We start from the raw sequence: 21241 nt of genomic DNA, 5'->3' as shown, positions 1-21241 counted from the left end.
GCCGCTGCGAGGCGACCTCCGGCCGCGCTGCGGGCCCCCTCCCTCCGCCGGTGACATCACCGCATTCCCGTCCCGGCTCCTCCCGCCTGCAGCTGCAGTGACAGGCGAGCCGGGCCCGGTGGCGGAGAGGAAGTGTGGGGCCGCCGCGCCGAGCCCGTCCCAGCCGAGGCCGGCTCCCCGGGCGGCTCGGGTGACAGTGTCGCGGCCGCCGGCCGCAGCGCGGGGCACGCGCCGGGCAGAGCCGAGCGCCAGGCGGACGCTTCAGCAGAGACGCGGGGAAAATGGCTGATGACTTTGGCTTCTTCTCGTCGTCGGAGAGCGGGGCCCCCGAGGCGGTCGAGGAGGACCCGGCGGCTGCCTTCCTGGCCCAGCAGGAGAGTGAGATCGCGGGCATAGAGAATGACGAGGGCTTCGGGGCACCTGCCGGCAGCCATGGGGCCCTCGCGCAGCCGGGACCCGCGAGTGGGGGTGAGTCAGTGCAGGGGCCTGGGAACTGGGGGGCCTGGGGCTCGCACCCGGGCACCTGGCGGCGCAGACCGGGCCTCGGGGCCCTGCGGGGGAGCGACAAAGGGCCTGGTATGGCGGGTCAGGTGCAGGCCTGGGGCTGTGTGTGTTTGAGAGGGACCTGGTGGAAACGCGGAGGAATCTTCTTGGAGAGCTTCATCTGAGGCCCTGCCCCGGGCTGTGAACCTGGCTCTGCGCACAGGAATTTGTCAGGACATTTCAACCCAGGGCCAGCTCCACCACTGCCTGGCCCTGAAATCCGACACAGTCCAGCCCTGAGTCTCTCCTGAGCCTCCCCCTTGCCTGGTCGTCCCAGGCCCCCAGCTAAGCCCCGCAGGTATGGGCAGAACACAGACCTCCCGGCCCCTCAGTCTTAGCTCTTCCCTACAGCTCGCAAAGCAGGGAACGCTGGGCGCTCCAAGAACTCACAAACCTTCCCTGGGGGAGCACCTGCATCCTGCAATCACTGGGCTAGGCACTTTACTTACATTTAGTCATTTCATATGCATTGTCAAACCTATTTCAGAGGTGGCAAAACTGAGGCTCAAAAGGTACCCTACTGAAACAACTAGTAAGTGGCAGTGAGGATTTAACCTGTTTCTGTCAGACTCGAAACTGTCTCCGCCTGACCGCACTGTCTTCCATATGACTGGCTCTGGGTTAGATACCAAGGTGGGGGCAAAGGCACAGAAGTCTTCAGTCAGATGTGGTCCTGCCCTCCTGGGCTTTCTAACTGTCTATCAATGGTTTTCTAAAGGTGGTCCAGGGCTACTGTGGTTAGCTTAAATCCGGATTCAGGGCCTGGTCCCTGTGATAGCATGTTTATCAAGGATATTCCTGTTCTGGTTCTGGCTTGAAAGGACAGTTTCTTAAAATATTTAGTTAAAGAGTAGATACCTTCATGGGCGCATCCAGAACACGCCATGCTTCTTGTTAATATTGTTGTTTTGGTGGGGGTTTATGGGCCTGTTGGAATAAGTGATAGCTTATATTGAAAAAAAAAAAAAGTTTACAAGTTAGGTTCCTTATAGTCATATTTGTATTTGTTCACCCTTTACTGAGTGCCTTGTGTGCCAGGACCACTGGGGATACAGAAATGAATAAGAGAATTTCTGTGGCTTAAGGAGCTTGAAGCATCTCTATACCCCTTGATATAAGAAATGAACAAGTCTTTTGTAACATCTAAGAAACTGGAGGCCCAGAGAGCCTGAGTGTCTTGCCCAAAGTCACACAGCCATGAGTGGCAGATCTGGGACTTGATCCTAGCTAGCCCTCCTAACTCTGGGCCCCACACTCTTTCAAATGCTGTAGCAGTCACCCTAGGAGGTGATGGGCTGGACGGCTGGCTTTTGCCACCCAGGCAAGCCAGGGGTGGAGGGCTTCTGAAGCAGCAGCTCCTGGCACCTCAGCATGGATCCTCACACATCCCAGGGAATTCGAAGGAAATGCCTGCCTCTATTCATTATTCTCTAGTCCACACCGCCTCTGTGAAACCACCAGCTTTCTCAGTCTGGCTTGGCCTGGAGGAGGCCCTGCTGAGAAGAACTGATGTCAGAACCCCTTGAGAGAGAAGGGCAGGTAGAGCTTAGGCTGAGGGCAGCCAGAGGCCCTGGGAGTTGAGCAGGTTGTGGCCTCTCCCAGGACAGTGGGGCTCCAGGGGCTCACAGCCGGGATGGGAGGTTCCCTCTGTGGCAGGGGTGGGGGCACAGATTGACCCCAGACTGGAGAAGGCAGGGGGAGAAGCAGAGACATGGCCCTCTGAAGGTCTTCCAGACTCATACCTGCTGAAGCTGCAAAGTTCAGCTGCCCTCCTAAGTGGGGCCTGAGGATCAGGAAAGCATTATGGGATGGTGGCTCAGTAGGTGGCCAGACAGGATGGGATTGATCTGACCTTCCTAGGCCTACGTGGTGCTGAGCAAGTAATCTTCTCTGACCAGTGATGAATGCCAGAAGCTCTGATGGGGTGGAGAAAAAGTGCCTTGGCCTGCTGGGAGCTGGGAGAAGCTGGCTTCCGGAGCTTCGGCCAATCAACACCTCTGAGTCTGTTCTCCTAGATGATGCCCCTGTGCTGAGTGCCCTGTTGTGGGGCTCCTGTTACCCGGGGGAAAGAGGTGTTTGGTCTAGGCCTGAGCCAGAGCCGCATTGAGTCTCTCCTCTGGGGCGGGATCTGGGGCCAGCCAGAGCAATGGACACTTTGTTTCCATTCATCAGCCTTGGGTAGGGCCTAGCAGGTTTACATTTTCACACCCAGATTTCTGAGCCCCAGCCTGGCTGTGTCCCTGACTTGCCCAGTCAGTTCCTGGCAAGCCTGTTTCCCCTGCTGGGCCTCAGTAAGCTCCCAGGAATGTTCTGGACCCTGTCTGCCCTTGTTCCAAAAGAGGTCAGGAATCTGAGGGAAGCAACGCCCACGGGGTTATCCGTGGGCCTCATATCTGCTGTGCTCCTGTTCTGCAGGCCTCTGACTGCGGACGTAAGATTGTAAATGTGCAATAACCAGAAAGCACTGTGGGAACAGATACTCAGTTCTATGTGTGGGTGGGTGTGGATTCTCAAAGAGGCTGAAATTTCAAATCCAGAGGAATGTTCATGGGACTGAGAAACTGAGGCAGAGAGACTTTCTGAAGACCAGGGTAGGCACCAGGACTGTGGACCAGGGGCCCAAGACTGGTCTGGTCAGAGTGGGAGGGGGTGGTGCTCCTTCCACTCCAGAAAGACCAAGCATCCAGCCTGGCATCATCGTGAATGACACTGATAATGTTAGGCCCTGAGGAGGGGCCCCAGGAGAAGAAGCCCCTTTGCAGAAGATGCTGCCACTGAAACCCCATCGCCCCTTCCCCCCGACTTAGGGACCAGGCCACCCATGCAGGAGTAGCCCTAGGGAATGAGTAGGGATGACAGGAGACAGAGTCAGTCAGAATCAATCACTGTTTGAAAATTTATATCAACCAGGGATTATTTCCATAAGATTAAGTATCCCTCTCTTCAGTCCCTAGGCTGAAATCAGTGTGGCCCTTGCTTGCAGCCCTATCTGGCTGGTAAAGCGGTACTCGTCCATCTGTGGGAAGCTTGTGTGGCTTCCGGGGGCTCTTTGCTGGGAGACATCACAGTTTCCGAGAGGCCGTAGGCAGGCCTTGCAGGTCACGGTGGACCCCCAGAGAGCAGTTCGTCTTGCATTTAGCCAGTACTCACTGCTCGCCTGTTCTGGGCAGGAGCCCTTAGGAACTGAATAGGATACGGAGCCTGGCTTGACAGGGAGTACATGGCCCTTGGGAGGTCACAGATAACTGCATAAGAGGGTGGGGAATGCTATACAATATTGTGGGATATCCCAGAGGTGAAACCTTTCTTCAGTGCCTAGAGAAGTAGGGGAAGTAATGGAGGACTTCCCAGAGGAGGTGACTTGTGAACTGGGTCTTGAAGAATGACTGATTCAAAAGAGTATTCTTTTGCGAGAAAAGGGAGGAAGAAAGGCATGAGTTGCAGACTGGTGTGTTTGAGGAAGGAGGAAACTAGAATAGTTTTTTTTTTTTTTTAAGTTTATTTATTTACTACAGAGAGAGAGAGAGCGAGAGCACACACATAGCAGGGAGTGGCAGAGGGAGAGGGAGAGACAGGCTCTGCCCTGAGCACAGAGCCTGATGTGGGTCTTGACGTGCTTGATCTCACGACCCCGAGATCACGACCCCAGCCGAAACTAAGAGTTGGATGCTCAACCGACTGCACCCCCCAGGCGTCCCCAGAATATTTGTGAGAGGGACTGGTGGGAAGTGAGGCAGGAAAGTGGGCAAGGCCAGAGTGTAGAGGTTCTCATGCGCTATGGTCTGAGGTTTGAGGTACTCACTCAACAGGTATTTATTGAGCCCAATTATGTGCCAGGCACTGTTTTAGATGCTGGGCGCTGGCATTGGGCAAGACAAAGTCCCTACCCTCACGAGGGGCCATTCAAGTGGGGAAGATAGATAATACGCACCTACACAAATAAACGTGTCAGGCTGTGGTAAGTACCGTATGGAAATACTGCAGGGGCAGGAGGGTGGGCTGGCAGAGCAGTAGGTGTCCCAGGGGGTCAGGGAAGGCCACTGCTAGGACAGCGTTTGAGCAGAGGCTGAAGGGAGTGAGGGAACAGCCCACGTGGTATGGGTAGGAAGGCCTTCCAGGCTGAGGGAAAGTCCCTGCCGGTCCCCAAGGCGGGAGCAGACCCTATAGGCCACCATGGTCCATGGGAGGTGGGTTTCTTTTTCATTTGTTTTTATTATATTTGTAAGCAGAGGAGTGACGTAGGTAAGTGTATGCCTTACAGAATGTCAGCCCTTGGCATTTGGTTTGAAAGAGGGTTGAGAGAGGGTGAAGCTGGAGTCAGGTCAAAGGCCTGCGAGCAGACAAAAGCCATCCGTTCTTTTTCTGATGCTTTTTTTTTTAAGATTTTATTTATTTATTTATTTATTTATTTGACAGAGAGAGAGACAGCGAGAGCAGGAACACAAGCAGGGGGAGCAGCAGGGAGAGGGAGAAGCAGGCTTCCTGCGGAGCAGGGAGCCCGATGCGGGACTCGATCCCAGGACCCTGGGATCATGACCTGAGCCGAAGGCAGACGCTTAACCGACTGAGCCACCCCGGCGCCCCTTTCTGATGCATTTATTGATGTTTATCTAACATATAAGTTTCTGAGCTCTTACTAAGTCACGGGTACTGTGCACGCGTCTGGGGAAGACACTGGTGAGGAGCAAGGACCCAGGTATGGTCTTCTAGGTGTTTGCCACCAACAGGGCCGACAGACTGGACAGGGGACAGAGAGCAGAGGACAACTTTGAGGGTCACCGTTGCAGCAAAAGCCACAGGAATTTGTGACTAATCAGCTGTCAGGGAAAGGGACCGGGAGGAGTCACTGTTGAGGGCAAAAGAAAATCCTCTGGGAGGAGCGGAAGGAGGAAAAATAGGCCAGGTGCTGCCTGGTGGGGGCTGCAGGTCCTGCTCTCCCAGGTGGAGCCGTTGCTCAAGGCACCGCGGGGACAGGCAGGGACGCGCTGGGCCCCTCTTCTTAGCGCTCACAGACACCGCCCTGAGCCGACAGCGTCTCTGCCTGCTCAGCGGGCGCGGGCTCCACACACAGGCCATTGCCAGCCGTGGCCGAGCGTCGACTACATTCAGGTAGGTGAGGGGCTGTTACTGGCTGGCTGGCTGTTGGCAACCACATAGCCTCTCTGAGCCTCAGTTCCAGTATCTGTAAAATGGGTGGATAACTTCATCACAGAGTTGTGGTGAAAAGCACATGTGACAATGGCTGCGAGAAGGCTTTGTGAACAGTCACGGCTTGAGCCCAGCTTGTTTAGGTATCCAGTATGTCTACATGGGGAGCGGCTTGTGCCTGGACACAGACAGAGGGTGGCTCAGGGCGCTAATGTAGGACCACCTGTGCTCGCTTTAAGCTGAGCAACGAATAATGCCATTTCTTTGTTCTCTTTCTAGCTGGTTCTGAGGACATGGGGACCACGGTCAATGGAGATGTGTTTCAGGTAAGCAAGATTCTGTCATAACAGCGGTAGGAACTGACAGCCTGGGTCTCAGTAACTTATGGCCCCATCATCGGTAGGATTAGGGCTCCAAGTTATTCTATTCATTATGTCTGATGCATTGGGATGGGAACACAGCCATGGGTTTTGACATGTTTTTCTTTCCTTCCTTCCTTCCTTCCTTCCTTCCTTCCTTCCTTCCTTCCTTCCTTCCTTCCTCTCTTTCTTTCTCAGTCTCTCTTTCTTTCTTTCTTTTCTGTTGTGTGGGGAAGGGCACGAAGAATAAGGACCACTACAGACAGGGATTGATGGCATGCGGCCCCAGGTTGCCCATGGTGATGTCCAGCAAGGAGAGATAAAGTGGCCCACGGCAGCGCGGTGCACGCTGGGCCCTGCACGCATCTGTGCCACTGGTGGAAAGCTGGACTGAGTGGCCGTGTCTGAGCCTTTTTTTTTTAAGATTTTTTAAATTTTTAAAAAATGTTTTATTTATTTATTCATGAGAGTCAGAGAGAGAGAGGCAGAGGCAGAAGGAGAAGCAGGCTCCCCGCCTAGCAGGGAGCCCGATGCAGGACTCGATCCCAGGACCCTGGGATCATGACCTGAGCCGAAGGCAGTCGCTCAACCATCTGAGCCACCCAGGCGCCCCTGTGTCTGAGCATTTTAAGTGCAGGTCTTTGATCCAGAGCTTCCACTGCTTTGAATCTTCCCTAAGGAAAGAATTGGACAAGGACTCCCAGATTTTTGCAGGATTATTTACAAAAGTAGACAAACTATGTGGTGAGCATAGCATAACATAGATGGAAGTTGAGTCACTATGTTGTACACCTACAATTAATGTAACATTGTATGTCAACTGTATTCAAACAAAAAGTTAAAAAAATAACAGACAAACTGAAACGACTTAAGTGTCCAGCATCGAGGGCCTGGGTAGGTAAATTGGAAAACCATGCTGTTGTTCAAAAGAGCAATCAGAGCTTTCTGCATTGACATGCAAACATGCCCACAATGTATCAGGTGGAAAAGTCCCTTGCAGGATAATATGCACAGTGTGATCCGGTTTTTTTTATTTTAGAAATATGTTTGTGCACAATATCTGAAAGGATGTGCACCAGCTGTTAACAGTGGTTAAGAATGGTTAGCCCCGAGGTAGGGGGGTGAGATAAGAAAAAGAAAAGGCTTTCACTTTCACTGGATTGTTTTAAAATTCCTCATAATGGGGGCGCCTGGGTGGCTCAGTCTTTAAGTGTCTGCCTTCGGCTCAGGTCATGATCCCAGGGTCCTGGGATCCAGCCCCGCATCGGGCTCCCTGCTCAGCGGGAAGCCTGCTTCTCCCTCTCCCACTCCTCCTGCTTGTGTTCCCTCTCTCACTGTGTCTCTCTCTGTCAAATAAATAAATAAAATCTTAAAAAAAAATAAAATTAAAAAAAAAATTCCTCATAATGATCTTATACCCACCCCACCCCCCACAACACCTAGTAAGGATATTTCTAGTTAGACTACTTCTTTCTGTACCCACCTCCTCCTTCCCCACATTTATACACAAATGGGTTTAAGAGTCCTTACACTGGGAGAACTTGGCCCACAGATGGCATCTCCAGGACCCTGCAGATGGAACAGTCCCCCCCACCCATGCTTGGGTGGGGTAAAGTTTTCACTGGATGAGGCTTTATTCCCACTGGACTGGGTCAAAGACCCTTGACCCCTGGGGCTGCAGCTTCAGGATCTCCTGAGCCCCACCCTACTGGGGCGCTGGCCTCCCAAGTCCTCAGTGGGGAATAAACAATACTTTCTTATGTAAGAGGGATAGGCTGGTACCTTACACGGGGAACCTAGCCAAGTCCCGTTTCTGGAAAATTACTCAACTATCAGCAAGCTAGAAAAGTCAGTCTTTAGGACTTTCGGAGCTTTGTGTCTCCTTAGGCCTGAGAGCACCCAGTAAACAGCATTTACTCCTGTACAATTCGGTAGATCATGGAGACCCAGGCTGCCCCTATCCTGGGCACACTCAAAAGGACTTCACTTGACCCAAAAGGTCTATGTCCTAAAGTGGACCTGGAGCTGGAGATACACTTAGAACTGCAGAAATATCTAGAACACTATGAGCAAGGTAATATTTCCCCTTTCTGTAGGTTAGGATCTTGAGGCTTCTCCGTCCCCAACCCCCCAGCCTTACTTTTTATTTGGTGGATATAGGAAACCCCAGGGCCTCCTTCCCAGTCTTAGTGGGAACTCTTATTCTCACTGCTACTAATAACCCATGTATGTTTATTTGTAAATCATTTCACTCCATGCCATCCTAGAATCCTTACAGGCAGGGGAGGGGTCATGAATGAGGTGAGTCACTGAGGAACTTAGTGGCAAAGCTCAGGTTCTCCTGGATCTCCTGCCCCTGATCTGGTGCCCTCTCTCCCGTCCCTTGTGCTGGAACTGGTCTGCCACAGTGGTTGGATCTTAGGCAGAAAGCCCCTGTAGACTTTTTTAGGATTGACCATAGACCAGGGTGTGGTTCATGCTGCAGGAGGAGGGTGGGGGGAAGCCTTGTGTGGACATGCCCAACACTTTCAAGGGTCCTGGGCAGAGCTCTCTGGCTACATTCTTATTCTTTCCTGGCAACCTCTGGGCCACAAGGGTGTCCAGCTATAAACCTGGTCCTCAAGGCGTAAGGATAAGTCTGCCCACAGCTATTCCAGTCCCATCTGGCACTGCCAGGGACACGGATAGAAGGCCCCTGCAGACTTCCCTCCTCCTGCACAAACTCTCTCTCCCCCCACGCACTGCCATCATCCCCCTCTGAGCTACTTAGAGGAATCAACAGCTCAGCTTAGCTCAGCTTTAGCTGGACAATCCCAAAGACGGATTTGCCTCATCCTCCTGGCTGTCTCTGGCGTCACAGCACATCCTTGGCCAGCCTGCCCCACGGAGGCTCTCATGGTCATGTCCAGCAGAGGGGTCCCTCAGCAGAGGGGTGCTAGGGAACTGGACCAAGATAAGCCTGGCCTGACTGTAGCCTTTTGGTCCTGGCCATTCCTGCCCCCTTCCCTGTTGAGCTTGGGCCGGGGAGGGTGGGGGGTGGGGTGGGGGGGGCGGTGCTCAGAGCATTCCTGCAGCCACTTGGGGAGCCCGCCTGGGCTGCCAGCCTGTAGCTGACCCCCAACCTCACTGCTCACTGCGGGGGGCGGGACAGGAAAATTAGTCCAGCAGGGCCAGAGAAGAGGAGCCAGCAAACCGCTTCTCAGGACTCAGCGTGCCGGCAACACCGTGGTGCGCTTCCTGGTCGGGCCGCAGCACAGGCCGGTGTCCGCGGGGTCTGCCGGCTGACAGGGAACCGCGGGTCGGCCTGGCTGATCGCGATCCGCACAGCCCCGCCGGCCCTCACCTGTGCGCATCCTCCGCAGCTTGCAGGGGCCCCACTTCATACTCGGAGAGCAGTGGGATGTTGCCTCTCCCATTTAATAGGCCATGAGACCCAAGGAGCCCAGGGAGAGCACTTCTCAGAGGTCACACATCCAATGCGTGGCAGGAGGGGACTTTTCCGCCAGCTCCCATGCCCTGGGCGCCGTGCACTGTGCTCGGGGCGGTGGATGTGGCGGCAAATCCGCCACTGTTGTCCTCAAAGAGCTGGCTTCTGACAGAGGACAGAGACCTGGAAAGAAGTGATGGTAGCGCAGGATGGTAAGGGCTCAGATACAGGGGTGGCGTGGAGCGCTAGGAGTCCGAGCTCTTAACAATGTGTCAGGCATCACCCAAGGGCTGTAAGCGTATTAGCTCGCTTCATCCTCCCAACACCCCCGTGATGGAGGTTCCTGTCTTTATCCCCATCTCACAGACCAAGAGCAAGATGCACAGGGAGCTTTAATAGCTCGCTCTCGTTCCACAGCTGGGAAGGGCTGGGACTTGAACCAGGCTCCCGCGCCAGGTGCTGCGCTCAGTCAGGGAGTGCGACAGGGAGGGGCCGCTGGAAGTGGGTTTCCAGGCTACCCAGGGGCACGTGGGTGGTCTTGGCTGATAGGAAGGCATGTGCCAAGGTACAGAGCGTAAGGCACTCTCTGTGGGCCTTGCCTGGAGCCTGCGGCCTGCTGCAGACAGTGGTGTGCTGGGGGGAGCGCAGAGAGGCCAAAGCTGCAGGGCTGGTGTGATGGGAGGGGAGGGCCCCCGCCCCCACCCCCGGGCACGGCTCCCAGCCAGAGCTGCTAGTGGGCCGCGGGGCCGATGCACAGGGGGAGGAGGCTCGTCTAGCTTGGCCGAGCTTCACACCCTGGGCCTCGGGCATGGCCACCTCTGGGCACAGTGTGCTTGGAACTACACTGCGCGGTGCTCCCGGATGTGTGGTGCCCTTGCATGTGCGGTGCGGCTGCTCCAGGGAGTCCAAGTGGCTCCTCGAGGCTGCTCCTGCACCCAGGCTGGGGTGCTGTGATGGGCTGTGGCAGAGGAGTTTGGATGGAATCAGTAAGGCCTGGGCTTCATTTGTGGCTCTTCCCAACCAGAAGGGCTTGGGCTACTCTCTTGACTGCTCTGAGTTGATTTCTCACTTGTCAAAAGGGGATAAGAGGCCCTGCCCTGCTGTCCCCACAGGGCTGTTGGGAAAAAGTGCTCTGCAGCCCAGGGAAGCTTCTTGTAAGTTCCTGGCCATGCTACTAAGTGAGCTGAGGGGTGGCAGTGTGTGGGTGTGAGAGATGGGGGATGGGGCAGGGGGCACTTGGAGGAGTGGGCACCGTCTCTAATCTTGGGGAAGTAGACTTATCAGGGAGACAGAGCGTGTGTCACAAATCACGTGATGCTGAAGTGACTTTTGTCCCTGCTGAGCTACGTGGCCAGCATGTTTCACACCCAGGAATTCAGCGGGAATCTCAGCTCTGCCAGTTCCCAGCCCGGTGACCTTGGGACTCTGGAGCTAGAGTTTCTCTACCTGTAAAACACAGATGATAAAACCCATCATGTAGGGTTGTCAAGATCAAAGAGATCAGTTTAATTGTGATTCCTCTGCAAGTTTTAAAGCACTAAAACCTGGGACTCTTAATTTTAGGGTAGGCTTTATGGGTATGGTGGGCCTGAAGGACACCAGTGTGACAAAACTCCTGCCTAAGAGACCCTTCTCCAGCCCACATCCCCCACCCCTTCTCCTCCCATGCCTGGAAACATCGCTGTGCTCCAGTTTCCCAGAGGCACCGGCCCCACAGGGTCCTTACGCTTCCAGTTCTGGTCTAAAATGGCCTCTCCCTGTCTCTTCCCATCCTACTCTGCCCCCAGACTAGAATGACTGTGTCCGCCCTTGTCTCCGCTCTTTACCTGACTTGTGTTATAGTGCGTACCCCAGCCATGGTCCTCATTTGTGAGAGACTCCCTCTGCCAAACTCCCAGGGGACAGGTTGTCTTTTTCATCCCTGTCCCTAAGCCTGAGCATATGCTCATTCATTCAAGAAATGTTCTAGAGATCCTCCTACAGCCAGGCCTTCCCTGTTCTAGATTCTATACAGAGGCACGGAGTCTCAGTCCTTATGGGGCTCACTTACTTGGGGCTGGGGGGGGTGGAGACAGATAGTAAGCATGTAAACATGGCATTTCAGATAGCCGGAAGTGCCGTGAGGAAAATGAAACACAGCACCTTAATAAGCACGTATACACAGAAGTAACTGCAGTTGTCTGCACATGGCATATCCTATAGGCTTGGGTGGGGGAGGCCTGGTGGCCTGGCCTCAGGACAGGGTTGTTCCTGGAAGCGGGCAGGGTGGGGCACACTCAACATTAGTGATCAACTTCTGTTTTCCAGATTAGAGCCCTGGAAGGGCCCCTCGGGTGTGGTGAGAGGCTGTCTAAATTGAAGTGTAATTCTGTGCCAGAAAGAATAGGGCCGTGCTCCAACCGTCCCACCCAAGGGTGGGCCTGACCCCAGGGAGGTGCCAGGCTACACACCCTGCCCTGGGCCCGCCCTTCCCTCTCCCCCCAGACAGGGGGAGATGGCAGCCCTCATGTTCCCGCTGCGTGCTCCTTCACCCGGGCTGCCCACACCCCTTTGGGCAAACGTTTACCCAGCACATCTGGCTCCGGGGATCTGCATCCATGCATACACTGCTTACTGAGCACCGATGTGTGCCAAGGACAGTGGGGAGCACCCCTGGGCAGAGGGCGGCACCGGACACTGTCTCGTGGGGACAGGACATTGAACACCAATGTTACTGAGAGTTTTTTTTTCTTTTGAAGATTTTATTTATTCATTTGAGAGAGAACACAAGTTGGGGCGAGGGGGCAAAGAGAGAGGGAGAGGGAAAAGCGGACTCCCCGCTGAGCAGGGAGCCCGATGCAGGGACCGATCCCAGGACCCCAGGATCATGACCTGAGCCGAAGGCAGACGCTTAACCGAGTGAGCCAGCCAGGCGCCCCTGTTGCTGACAGTTTTGATGAGTGCTTGAAGGAGGAGCACAGGGAGTGATGAAAGAATGGGGCAGGGGTTCAGGGGCTATACATAAGGTCCTGCTCTGCCCACCGGGAGCTCCTGGTCCAGCAGGGAGACTCGTGCAGAAGGTGAAGGGGTGTGAAATCTGCCGAGGGGGGTGGCGACTCTAGAGGATGGAAGAAGATTTCATCAGCTGAAGAGGGGAGGAGAGGGAACCAACTGCAGCTAGAGGGGGAGGAGCCAGACGCCCGGGGTGGCAGGAGTGTGTGGGGTGTGTGCTGCTGGAATGTGTAGGCGCCGAGTGTCAGAGGGGGAGTGGCAGGACATGGGGCTGGACTGGAAAGGGTCTTTGGCTTTGTGAGACCACAGGGGGTCACAGCCTTGCTGGGTTGAGCTCTCAGCCCCCAGCACTTGAAGTCCCTAGCTCTGGCAGGCCGCCTGGGGAAGGGGGCAGAGCCCCGGCCTGGGAGTCAGAGGCCTGGACGCCCGCCACTACATCATGCCATCGCTCCTGGCCTCAGTTTCCTTCCCTGTAAGATAAGATTGAATAATAATTCTAGCTACCACTCACGGAGCCATTACTCCACACCAGGCCCACTTCTAGATGTCCTACAAAGACTGTCATGTCAAATCCTCACAACAGCTCTTAGAGGTAGTTTTATTATTATTCTCATTTTTGGATGAGAAAACTGAGGCCCAGCAAGGTTGAGCAACTGGCCCCCGCTACACATGCATCTAGTAAGCAGTGTAGGTGGGATCTGAACCCAGACAGCCCAGGTTCACCACTGTGCAATCTCAGCCACGGCCATCCTGCCCGTCCCAGGGCTGCTCATTCACCTAGCAGATGTTTACTGAATATCTTCTGTGTGCCGAGCACTGTGCTGGGCAAAGGGGACAGAGCGATGAGCATGCTGTCATGGAGGCAGAGAGTGGACAAGCAAACATAAAGTGAGGTCATTTCGGACTGTGTAAGTGTTAGCAGGTGAATAAGACTGCAGTAGAGACTTTAATAACAGGGACTCACTGTGTGCCAGGAAGTGTTCAAGGTTCTGTACATTTTTAAATCCATTTCCTCCTTCTGTCAGTGTGAAGGGGTGGCTACTCTTATTGAGCCTGCTTCATGACCAGGAAGGTGAGGCTCACAGGGGCCGCGTCACTCGCCCAGGTCCCCCATGGGAGAGCGTCGCTGGCGAAGGGCACAGCGAGTATAAAGGCAGGGTATAGTCACGGGAGGCAGCAGGTGGGAGGCTGCTGGGGACGGCTGAGGCAGCCACACGTGGTGGCGGGGGCGGGGGGTCCTGGTACTCAGCAGCAGAGGCAACAGGGCGGGTACGCAGGCTGCGCACACTGCTGTGTGTTTGCGCCCTAGGAGGCTAACGGTCCAGCAGATGGCTATGCGGCGATTGCCCAGGCCGACAGACTGACTCAGGAACCCGAGAGCATCCGCAAGTGGAGAGAGGAGCAGAGGAAACGGCTGCAGGAGCTGGGTAAGGGCAGGGCTGAGGCTGGGAGCGGCTCCCAGCTGGGTTGGCTGTTTGGGACATGTGTGGGTGGGGAAGCCTTAGGGTACAGGACCCCCACTCGCACTGCCTTAATGTGGGTATTGGGTGAGGATGGGCCCTGAGGCTGCCTGCCAGGGGGCGGGGGGAGGAGTAGCCAGGGCAGCTGTGCCCTCACATTCCTACTGCGAAGCTGCCACTTACTCTCCTGTTGGGGTCACAGATGCTGCCTCCAAGGTGACAGAACAGGAGTGGCGGGAGAAAGCCAAGAAGGACCTGGAGGAGTGGAACCAGCGTCAGAGTGAACAAGTCGAGAAGAACAAGATCAATAACCGGTGAGAGGAGCTATGGGGACATGAGAGGAGCTATGGAGACATGAGAGGAGCTATGGGGACATGAGAGGAGCTATGGAGACATGAGGGGGCTATGAGGACATGAAGGCGGCTATGGGGACATGAGGGGGCTATGGGGACATGAGGGGACTATGGGGACATGAGGGGAATTATGGGGACATGAAGGGAATTATGGGGACATGGGGGGAGTTATGGGAACGTGAGGGGATATGGGGACATGAGGGGAATTATGGGGACATGAGGGGAATTATGGGGACATGAGGGGACTATGGGGACACGAGGGGAGTTATGAGGACATGGGGGACTATGAGGACATGAGGGGACTATGGGGACATGAGGGGAGTTACGGGGACATGAGGCCATGTGGACAGTGAGAGAAGTTAGGGGATGGGGACTGTCTTGAGGAGGGATGATTTGGTGGCAAGAACACAGAGGCAGGAGAAGCTGAACCCCTCAGGGCTGCTTCCTCAGTTGCTGGTGGTACTCAGAGCCGTCGGGGGTGGAACACTGTTGAGCTGTCACCTCACCAGGATAGAGAGAAGCAAGTTCTGCGGGCAGCAGAAGAGGTCTCAGGACCCCAGCATGGGAGCCAGACTGCCCGGGGCCCAGCGGTTAGTGTCACAGAAAGCACAGGCCTGGCTGGGAGTGAAGAACCAACCTGGGGACAGGATTTTACTGCTTGTAGAAATGGCAACACCTCAGCCCAGAGACGCTAAAGGATAAAAGGAAGTTAGTGGCCTGTATAACTGAGAAGGCCAGGGGTGGGACTGTAATACTAGGCTCAGGGGCTCAGACAAAGTCAACTGGCATTCATGTTTACTGTCTCTCGATGCTGCTTTCCCCTCTGGTCCTGGAATGGGGCAGGGGGGTGGGGGGAGAGATGGCCACCATCAGCTCCAGGCTTCTGCTATATTCTTTCCATAACCTCTGTGAAACTAGCATCTTGTCCCAATAGCTCCAGCTGAAATCCTCGACCTGACCCTTATTGGTTTGGTGTGGGTCCTGTGCCTGTCCCTGGCCCAGTGACTGTACCAGGGGAGGGACTCTCTGATGGACCCAGCCTGGGCAATAGTCCCATTCCTTGGGTTGTACACGGGGTCGGTCTCACCCAAACCACAGGGACTGAAGTGGGGCCAGCCTGATCCTGCCAATGACAATCAGGGTGCCCTTCCTGGGAAGAAGGGGGATGGATGCTGGGCTGGCAGACACTGGATGCCCACTAGAGAGCACGTTCAGGGAAATTGTCTCAGACCACTTCTGAGACTCTGGCCAGCAGCTCTGCCTTTGAGGCTGTGTCCTTCAAGGTACCTGGCCGGCCCGGAAAGGCAAGGCTGGCCCTGGGAAGCTGCTGCACTTCTGTTCAGGAAGCTGCTGTGGGCCAGGCTCTGGGTTGGGCACTGGGGAGACAGAGTGGGGAAGGACCCAGTCTGTATCTTTGAAGAGCTCAGAGGAGAGAAGCACACATGTGCAGGTGAACTCACCAGTAGGCCTCTCTAGGGGAAGGCTGTGGAAGCAAGGGGTGTGGGTGGGGGAGGGACCTCTGTGTCTAGGACCTGGGCTTTGAAGGATGATTAGAAGTTCATTAGGGCAGGGTTGGGCAAGAGTGTTCTAGACCAGGGAACAGCATAATATGAAAGGCTGTTGTGTCTTGGGCACCAGGGAGTGGTAGGGAGAAGGCAGGAAGGAGGGGTCACAGGTGGAGGGCCTCCAATAACAGGGCTGGACAGAGGGGGGCGGTGAGGAGCCTCGGAAGGCTCGTGAACAGAAGTAATATGATCAGGGCAGTTTTAGAAAAGGCACTGAAGCCCGTGGAGGATCCCTGCTCTCCTCTCCGGGTTGTGGATAGTTGCTAAGACTTACAGGACTATGCTTCCTAACGCTCTCCAGCTGGAGGTACTAATGCTGTCTCCCTTTCTCTTTAACCCTCTGCCTGTCTGTCTTGCCATCTGTCTTCCCCCACCTAACCCTCTTCCCCTCAAGGATCGCTGACAAAGCATTCTACCAGCAGCCAGATGCTGATATCATCGGCTATGTGTACGTGTCCTTGCTCCTCTGTCAGGGGGAGTGGGAGAGGGCGAGGGCCCCTCTGTATGCCTTGGGTGTCCTGCTTGTGGGGTATAAATGAGTGGGGCCAGGCGAGGGCTGGGGCTGGGGGCGGCAGGGCAAAGATCAGAGCAGGAGGTAGTGCAGGCACCCACCTTCGCCTCTATCCCTGCAGCAAGTGTTTATTGAGCATCTATTCTGCCTGAAGGCAGCTTTGCTAAATCAAAGCAGAACGCAGAAAAGAATGCACTGGCCATCCCAGGTGGGAGGGGCAAATGGCAAACAGCCCAACTCCGTCCTTCTGAGATGCCTCTTAGGGCTGGGAGGTGGGATGAAGGAGTCTTCCGTTGAACAAAACATTGAGTGCCAGAGGCATAAAGAAGAGATGCTCCCACGAATACCCCCATCCTCTACTCCTGCCCCCAAGCGCACTGCTCCTCCTCAAAGCTTCAGCCCAAGTTTGGCCACCAGATCCTGCCTAGAGCACCGTGGGCCTCTCACATGTTCCTGTTTGGGGGCTAGCCAGGACTGTGCCTAATCTGGATTGGAGATGGCAGATGGTGCCCCGGTTGATGGGTAGTTGACAGCCTGGGGGGGGGGGTGTTGGCATGGTGAAGGGGAAGGAAAAGCAGTGACGACTGTGTGATGTCTGCCACGAGCATGTGTGCCAGGTATTTGCTGTTCGTCACTCTGGGGTCACCCTCCGCAGGCCTCTGATGCTGTCTAGGCTGGCATTTCTCTCACAGAGCACAGGACCCACTAGAGAAACAGCCTTGTGTTCCTTCCTTCTGTCCACTCTGCCATCTGTCCGGTACTTACTGGGACTTGCCCAATGCCAGTGTCTGTTGGAACAGGAATAAGCCACGGCCTGCCCCACAAGTTGCTCATTGTCAGGAGAGTGTTGTCCTAAGGGCCGTGTGGAAGCGCACACTGAGCCCTGGGAGCCGCTGTCTGCTGGGGGAGCCAGGGCAGGCTTCGGAGAGGCGGGACCTTCAGCTGGACCTTACAGTGTAAGAAGGGATGAGCTTGGTGGTGAGGGCGAGAAGAGGACCAGGGCAGCCTCCGTGAGTGGGGCGCGGGGCTACGGGGATGGCTGGGAGCTGAGGATAGGAGGCCAGCGTGGGGCTAGTTGCAACATGCCTGTTGGGCCAGGTCTGCAAGCTGGGACGTGATCCTGAAAGCAGCAAAGATCCATAGGAGGTTTCAAACAGAAGAGTGGGGATGACAGGAGCATCGGTGCTGGGGAATATACCATGTAGGGGGGTTCAGTGCTCTTGTTGCACTTGAGCAAATAGCACCAGGGGGGTCCTGAAGAAGGGAAGAGTCTAGACCAGTGCTTCTCAGACTTTTCTGTGCCTTAAAATCACGGGGGACCTTGTTCAAAGCAGATTTGGATTCAGTAGGGCTGAGGCGAGGCCGTGATTCTGCATTTCCAGCAAGTTCCGTGGCGACACTGGTACTGCTGGACCACACACCACACACTGAACAGCCAGCTTAGAGGACAGCCTCTTGTTGACCTAACAGGGACGGCTCCGAAGACAGCGCCCCTCAGCCCCACCGCTCATCCAGCTCCACACAGTGCCTTACTCTTTCCCAAGCCTGCACACACTTGCCACTTTGTTAGAGTCTCAGGCCGGTGAGACGGATCAGCAAGGTGGAGGCTCTGCTCCTCACTTTATAGGTTAGGAAATGAGTACACAGAGGGAGAGCCAGGTCACCTGATCCAGAGCCAGCTCATCCTTGGCACAGCCTGTGGGGATCACTTGGAGAGCTCCCTGCCTGGCATGTGGCAGAGCTGATCCTGTTTGAGATACGGGAAGGGGCCACAAGGAGAAAGGGGCTTTCCAGGGACCCTTGCTGGCCAAATAGGACATAGACCCAGCCCTCTCCACTGAGGATCTTTTATTGTTTTTCTCTTAATGAGTCCCACATTTGGGTTTGTCCTCTACACTATATTTCTCCATTGTTCCTTAATCAGTGGCTTCTGTAACTGTCCACCAGAACTTCTGATGAAGAAACCACCAGTTTTCAGCCTAACTTGATTCCAGCCAAAAGCAGAGACTCCCATGGAGTATTCCCCAGGCTGTGGCTCCATGGAGAGAAGTCATTCTGGGCTAAAAAGAGCTCTATAGTCAAATATACTTGGAATGTGGTAGATTCTATCTGCATGTTATAGTCCACCTAGGAAGTTCAGGATGCACATTAGCACATTAAAGGCTGTGAAAGTTTTGTTTTGAAGATCCTCCTTAACTGGATTTTCCATGTGTATTTGACCACAACCCTTTGCTGGAGAACATTTATAGAGTCCACAGAACACTGAGGCAATGCTGAATCAGGTACTTCAGTTAATAAGGTGGTTAGTTAATGTCCTACCTCTGCTAAGTTTTTGGAATAGCTGAGGTACTGCATTAGTTCCTCCAAGGGTCTTTAGGTGTTGGGATTCCCACGTTGGGAACTCTTGCTGGAAAGGTAATGAACAGAGTGCTAGGCTGGGCAGGGGTAGGGGAGGGGGAAGAGGCTACTTTAGCTAGGGTGGCAAGGGACAACCTTTCTGAGGAGGTAAGACCTACATTCAGACCTGAATGAAAAGAAGTGACAAGCTATGAGCAGGTCTGAGGGAAAGCATTCCACAAAGAGGTGACAGCAAGTGCAAGGGCCCTGAGGCAGGACCAAAGTAGGCTTCCTCTGATGCCAAGGCTGTTCCTGGGGGCCTGAGGTCACAGGGCACAGGGCTAAGAACTCTGGATAGACTACCCCGGAGTAGGCCGGGCAAAGCAGCCTTTCTCAGTGGGAGCAGAGCATCACTGATACAGGGGAAAGGAAGACAGCAATGAAACCTCTGTCCTGTCTCTACCTGCAGGGCATCTGAGGAGGCTTTCGTGAAGGAATCCAAGGAGGAGACGCCAGGCACAGAGTGGGAGAAGGTGGCTCAGCTGTGTGACTTCAACCCCAAGAGCAGCAAGCAGTGCAAAGACGTGTCCCGCCTGCGCTCGGTGCTCATGTCCCTGAAGCAGACGCCGCTGTCCCGCTAGGTGCCTGTCACAAGCATGGCCACAAAGCATGGGCTGGGCCTGGGCACAGGAGGAGCCGCTGCTTCGGCCAGGATTGGGGCACAGCGCCTCCAGCAGCTGCTACCCACAGCCTGTTCTGTTCCTCCCCATCTCCTGAGGCTGGGAAGGGGAACCCTCCCCCCTGTCACCCCATACCCTCCTGGCCCTGTGGCCCAGCCCCTCACACCTCCTCTCGGTCCACAAAGTTGTGACTGTCCCTCCTGATGTATTTTTTTTTTCTTGGCTTAAAGGGTGTGTTGTTAACTCTTTTTACACTTATTTATTATCATTCTCATTTCTCTGGAAGCCATAACTGGTGTCAGGGCTCAGTTTGTGCTTAGAATTTTCCCAGCTTCGTGGCCTTGGGAGAAGGTGAGGCTATCCCCCTGGAAACTGTCCCAGCTGGAAGGAGGTGTCCCAACCTGTGTATGTCTGCTGCCCCCCTCTCCAGGAGGAAAGACAATCTCTAATGGAATGCTTTTGCAACCCTGATCCTTTGTGATCCTTCAATAAGCCTGTGATACAAGGATTCTGTCGTCGTCATGTAGCCATGGTCACCAAGGCTCCCAGACAGTCAGAAGCTTTAAGTGGGAGAGGAGACGCAAGACCAGAGGTTCCCAGTGGTAGCGCCCTCTAAGTCCAGGTCGAGGCTAGTGAAGGTAGCTGCTGCCAGGCTCCTTTCCTTAGGTTTGGCCAGTACCCTCTGGATGTGGAAGGCTCACCGCTCTCCCTCCTTCAGCTGTCCTCCACCCTGTAGATTTGGGATAAATACTCAGTGACCACACCTTCTTCTTATTCAGCAGAAGTTGCAAACAGGCTGTGTTTAAGCCACTGTGACCTGCACAATGTTTAAAAAGATTTGAGTAACTGCCAACTGTCTTTATTTTCCTAGAGCTGCCATAACCAAGTACCACAGTGTCTGGCTTAGAACAACAGAAACTTATTGTCTCACCATTCTGGAGGTCTGAAGTCCGAAATCAAGGTGTCAGCAGAGTCACAGTCCACCTGAAGGCACTAGGGAAGGATCTGTCGTACAGGCTTCTCTCCCAGCTTCCGGCAGCCTCAGGCATTCTGTGACTTGTAGGTGCATCACTACAATCCTGAGCTGATCTTCACATCATCTATGCATTGTTTGTCTTTGTGTCCAAATTTCCCCCTTTTATAAGGACACCATCAGAATGGATTAAGGCCTACTCTAATGACCTCATTTTAACTTAATTACCACTGTAAAGACTCTATTTCCAAGTAAGATCACATTCTGAGATACTGGGTTAGGACTTCAACATACCTTTTTTAGGAGAACACAATAACACCAACAGCTAAAAATAGTGGCCTTCCTCTTTAGAAGTGCTATAGTCCTCACCACCTCCTATGTCCTTGAATCCATCATCACGATGTACTGCTTTACATTTATAATCTCTGCCTTACAGCTGAGAGACCATGATGGGAGCAAGAAACTTAGTGGGGCCCTTCTCATACACTCCTCCACTTCGAAAGTTAGACTGTGTTAGGGGGCCCAAAAAGTGGGTGTATCTTACTTCCTCTTTCCTTTCTGGCAGCTTGCAGCTGGTGTTGAAATTGATGGGAGTCACACATGGAAGGAACCTGGGTCCCACCGAATCAACACTTTAGATCTGACCACAGTCCAGGAATATATGTTTGAGACTTTACATGAATGAGAAACTCAAGGTTGTCTCTTGTAGAGTTCACTCAAGGTCCCCAGCCTCTTTTCTTCCTTAACCCTAAAACACTAGGTACACAAACCAGTGGCAAGCTTTGTGACTATGCTCTTACCACTCCACCAGGCTGCTCCTCTGAGCCTCAGTTTCCTGTTCCGTAAGATGCATCAAGAACCAAGCAGAGATGGTCTACATCAGTGGAGCCCTAG

At 54.2% G+C, this 21241-nt stretch overlaps 1 protein-coding gene across 2 annotated transcripts; it reads left to right on the top strand.

Moving 5' to 3' along the window:
- The first annotated feature begins 108 nt into the window (after positions 1–108).
- CLTB (clathrin light chain B) lies at positions 109–19617 on the top strand. 2 transcript variants are annotated; one of them, XM_036115753.2, is made up of 6 exons: positions 110–468; positions 5971–6017; positions 13778–13895; positions 14131–14242; positions 16241–16294; positions 19164–19617. In XM_036115753.2, the coding sequence occupies exons 1-6, from the start codon at positions 282–284 to the stop codon at positions 19333–19335; spliced, it is 690 nt and encodes a 229-aa protein (XP_035971646.1). In that variant the 5' UTR covers positions 110–281; the 3' UTR covers positions 19336–19617. The 2 variants fall into 2 exon arrangements, with proteins under 2 accessions (XP_035971647.1, XP_035971646.1); XM_036115754.2 differs by lacking the exon at positions 16241–16294 and having other exon boundaries at positions 109–468.
- The last annotated feature ends 1624 nt before the right edge of the window (positions 19618–21241 follow it).

The sequence above is a fragment of the Halichoerus grypus genome, chromosome 2, assembly GCF_964656455.1.
Source record: "Halichoerus grypus chromosome 2, mHalGry1.hap1.1, whole genome shotgun sequence".
NCBI classification, from domain to species: domain Eukaryota; kingdom Metazoa; phylum Chordata; class Mammalia; order Carnivora; family Phocidae; genus Halichoerus; species Halichoerus grypus.
Note: the sequence above shows the minus strand (reverse complement) of the source record. Positions and strands in the feature narration are given on the sequence as shown.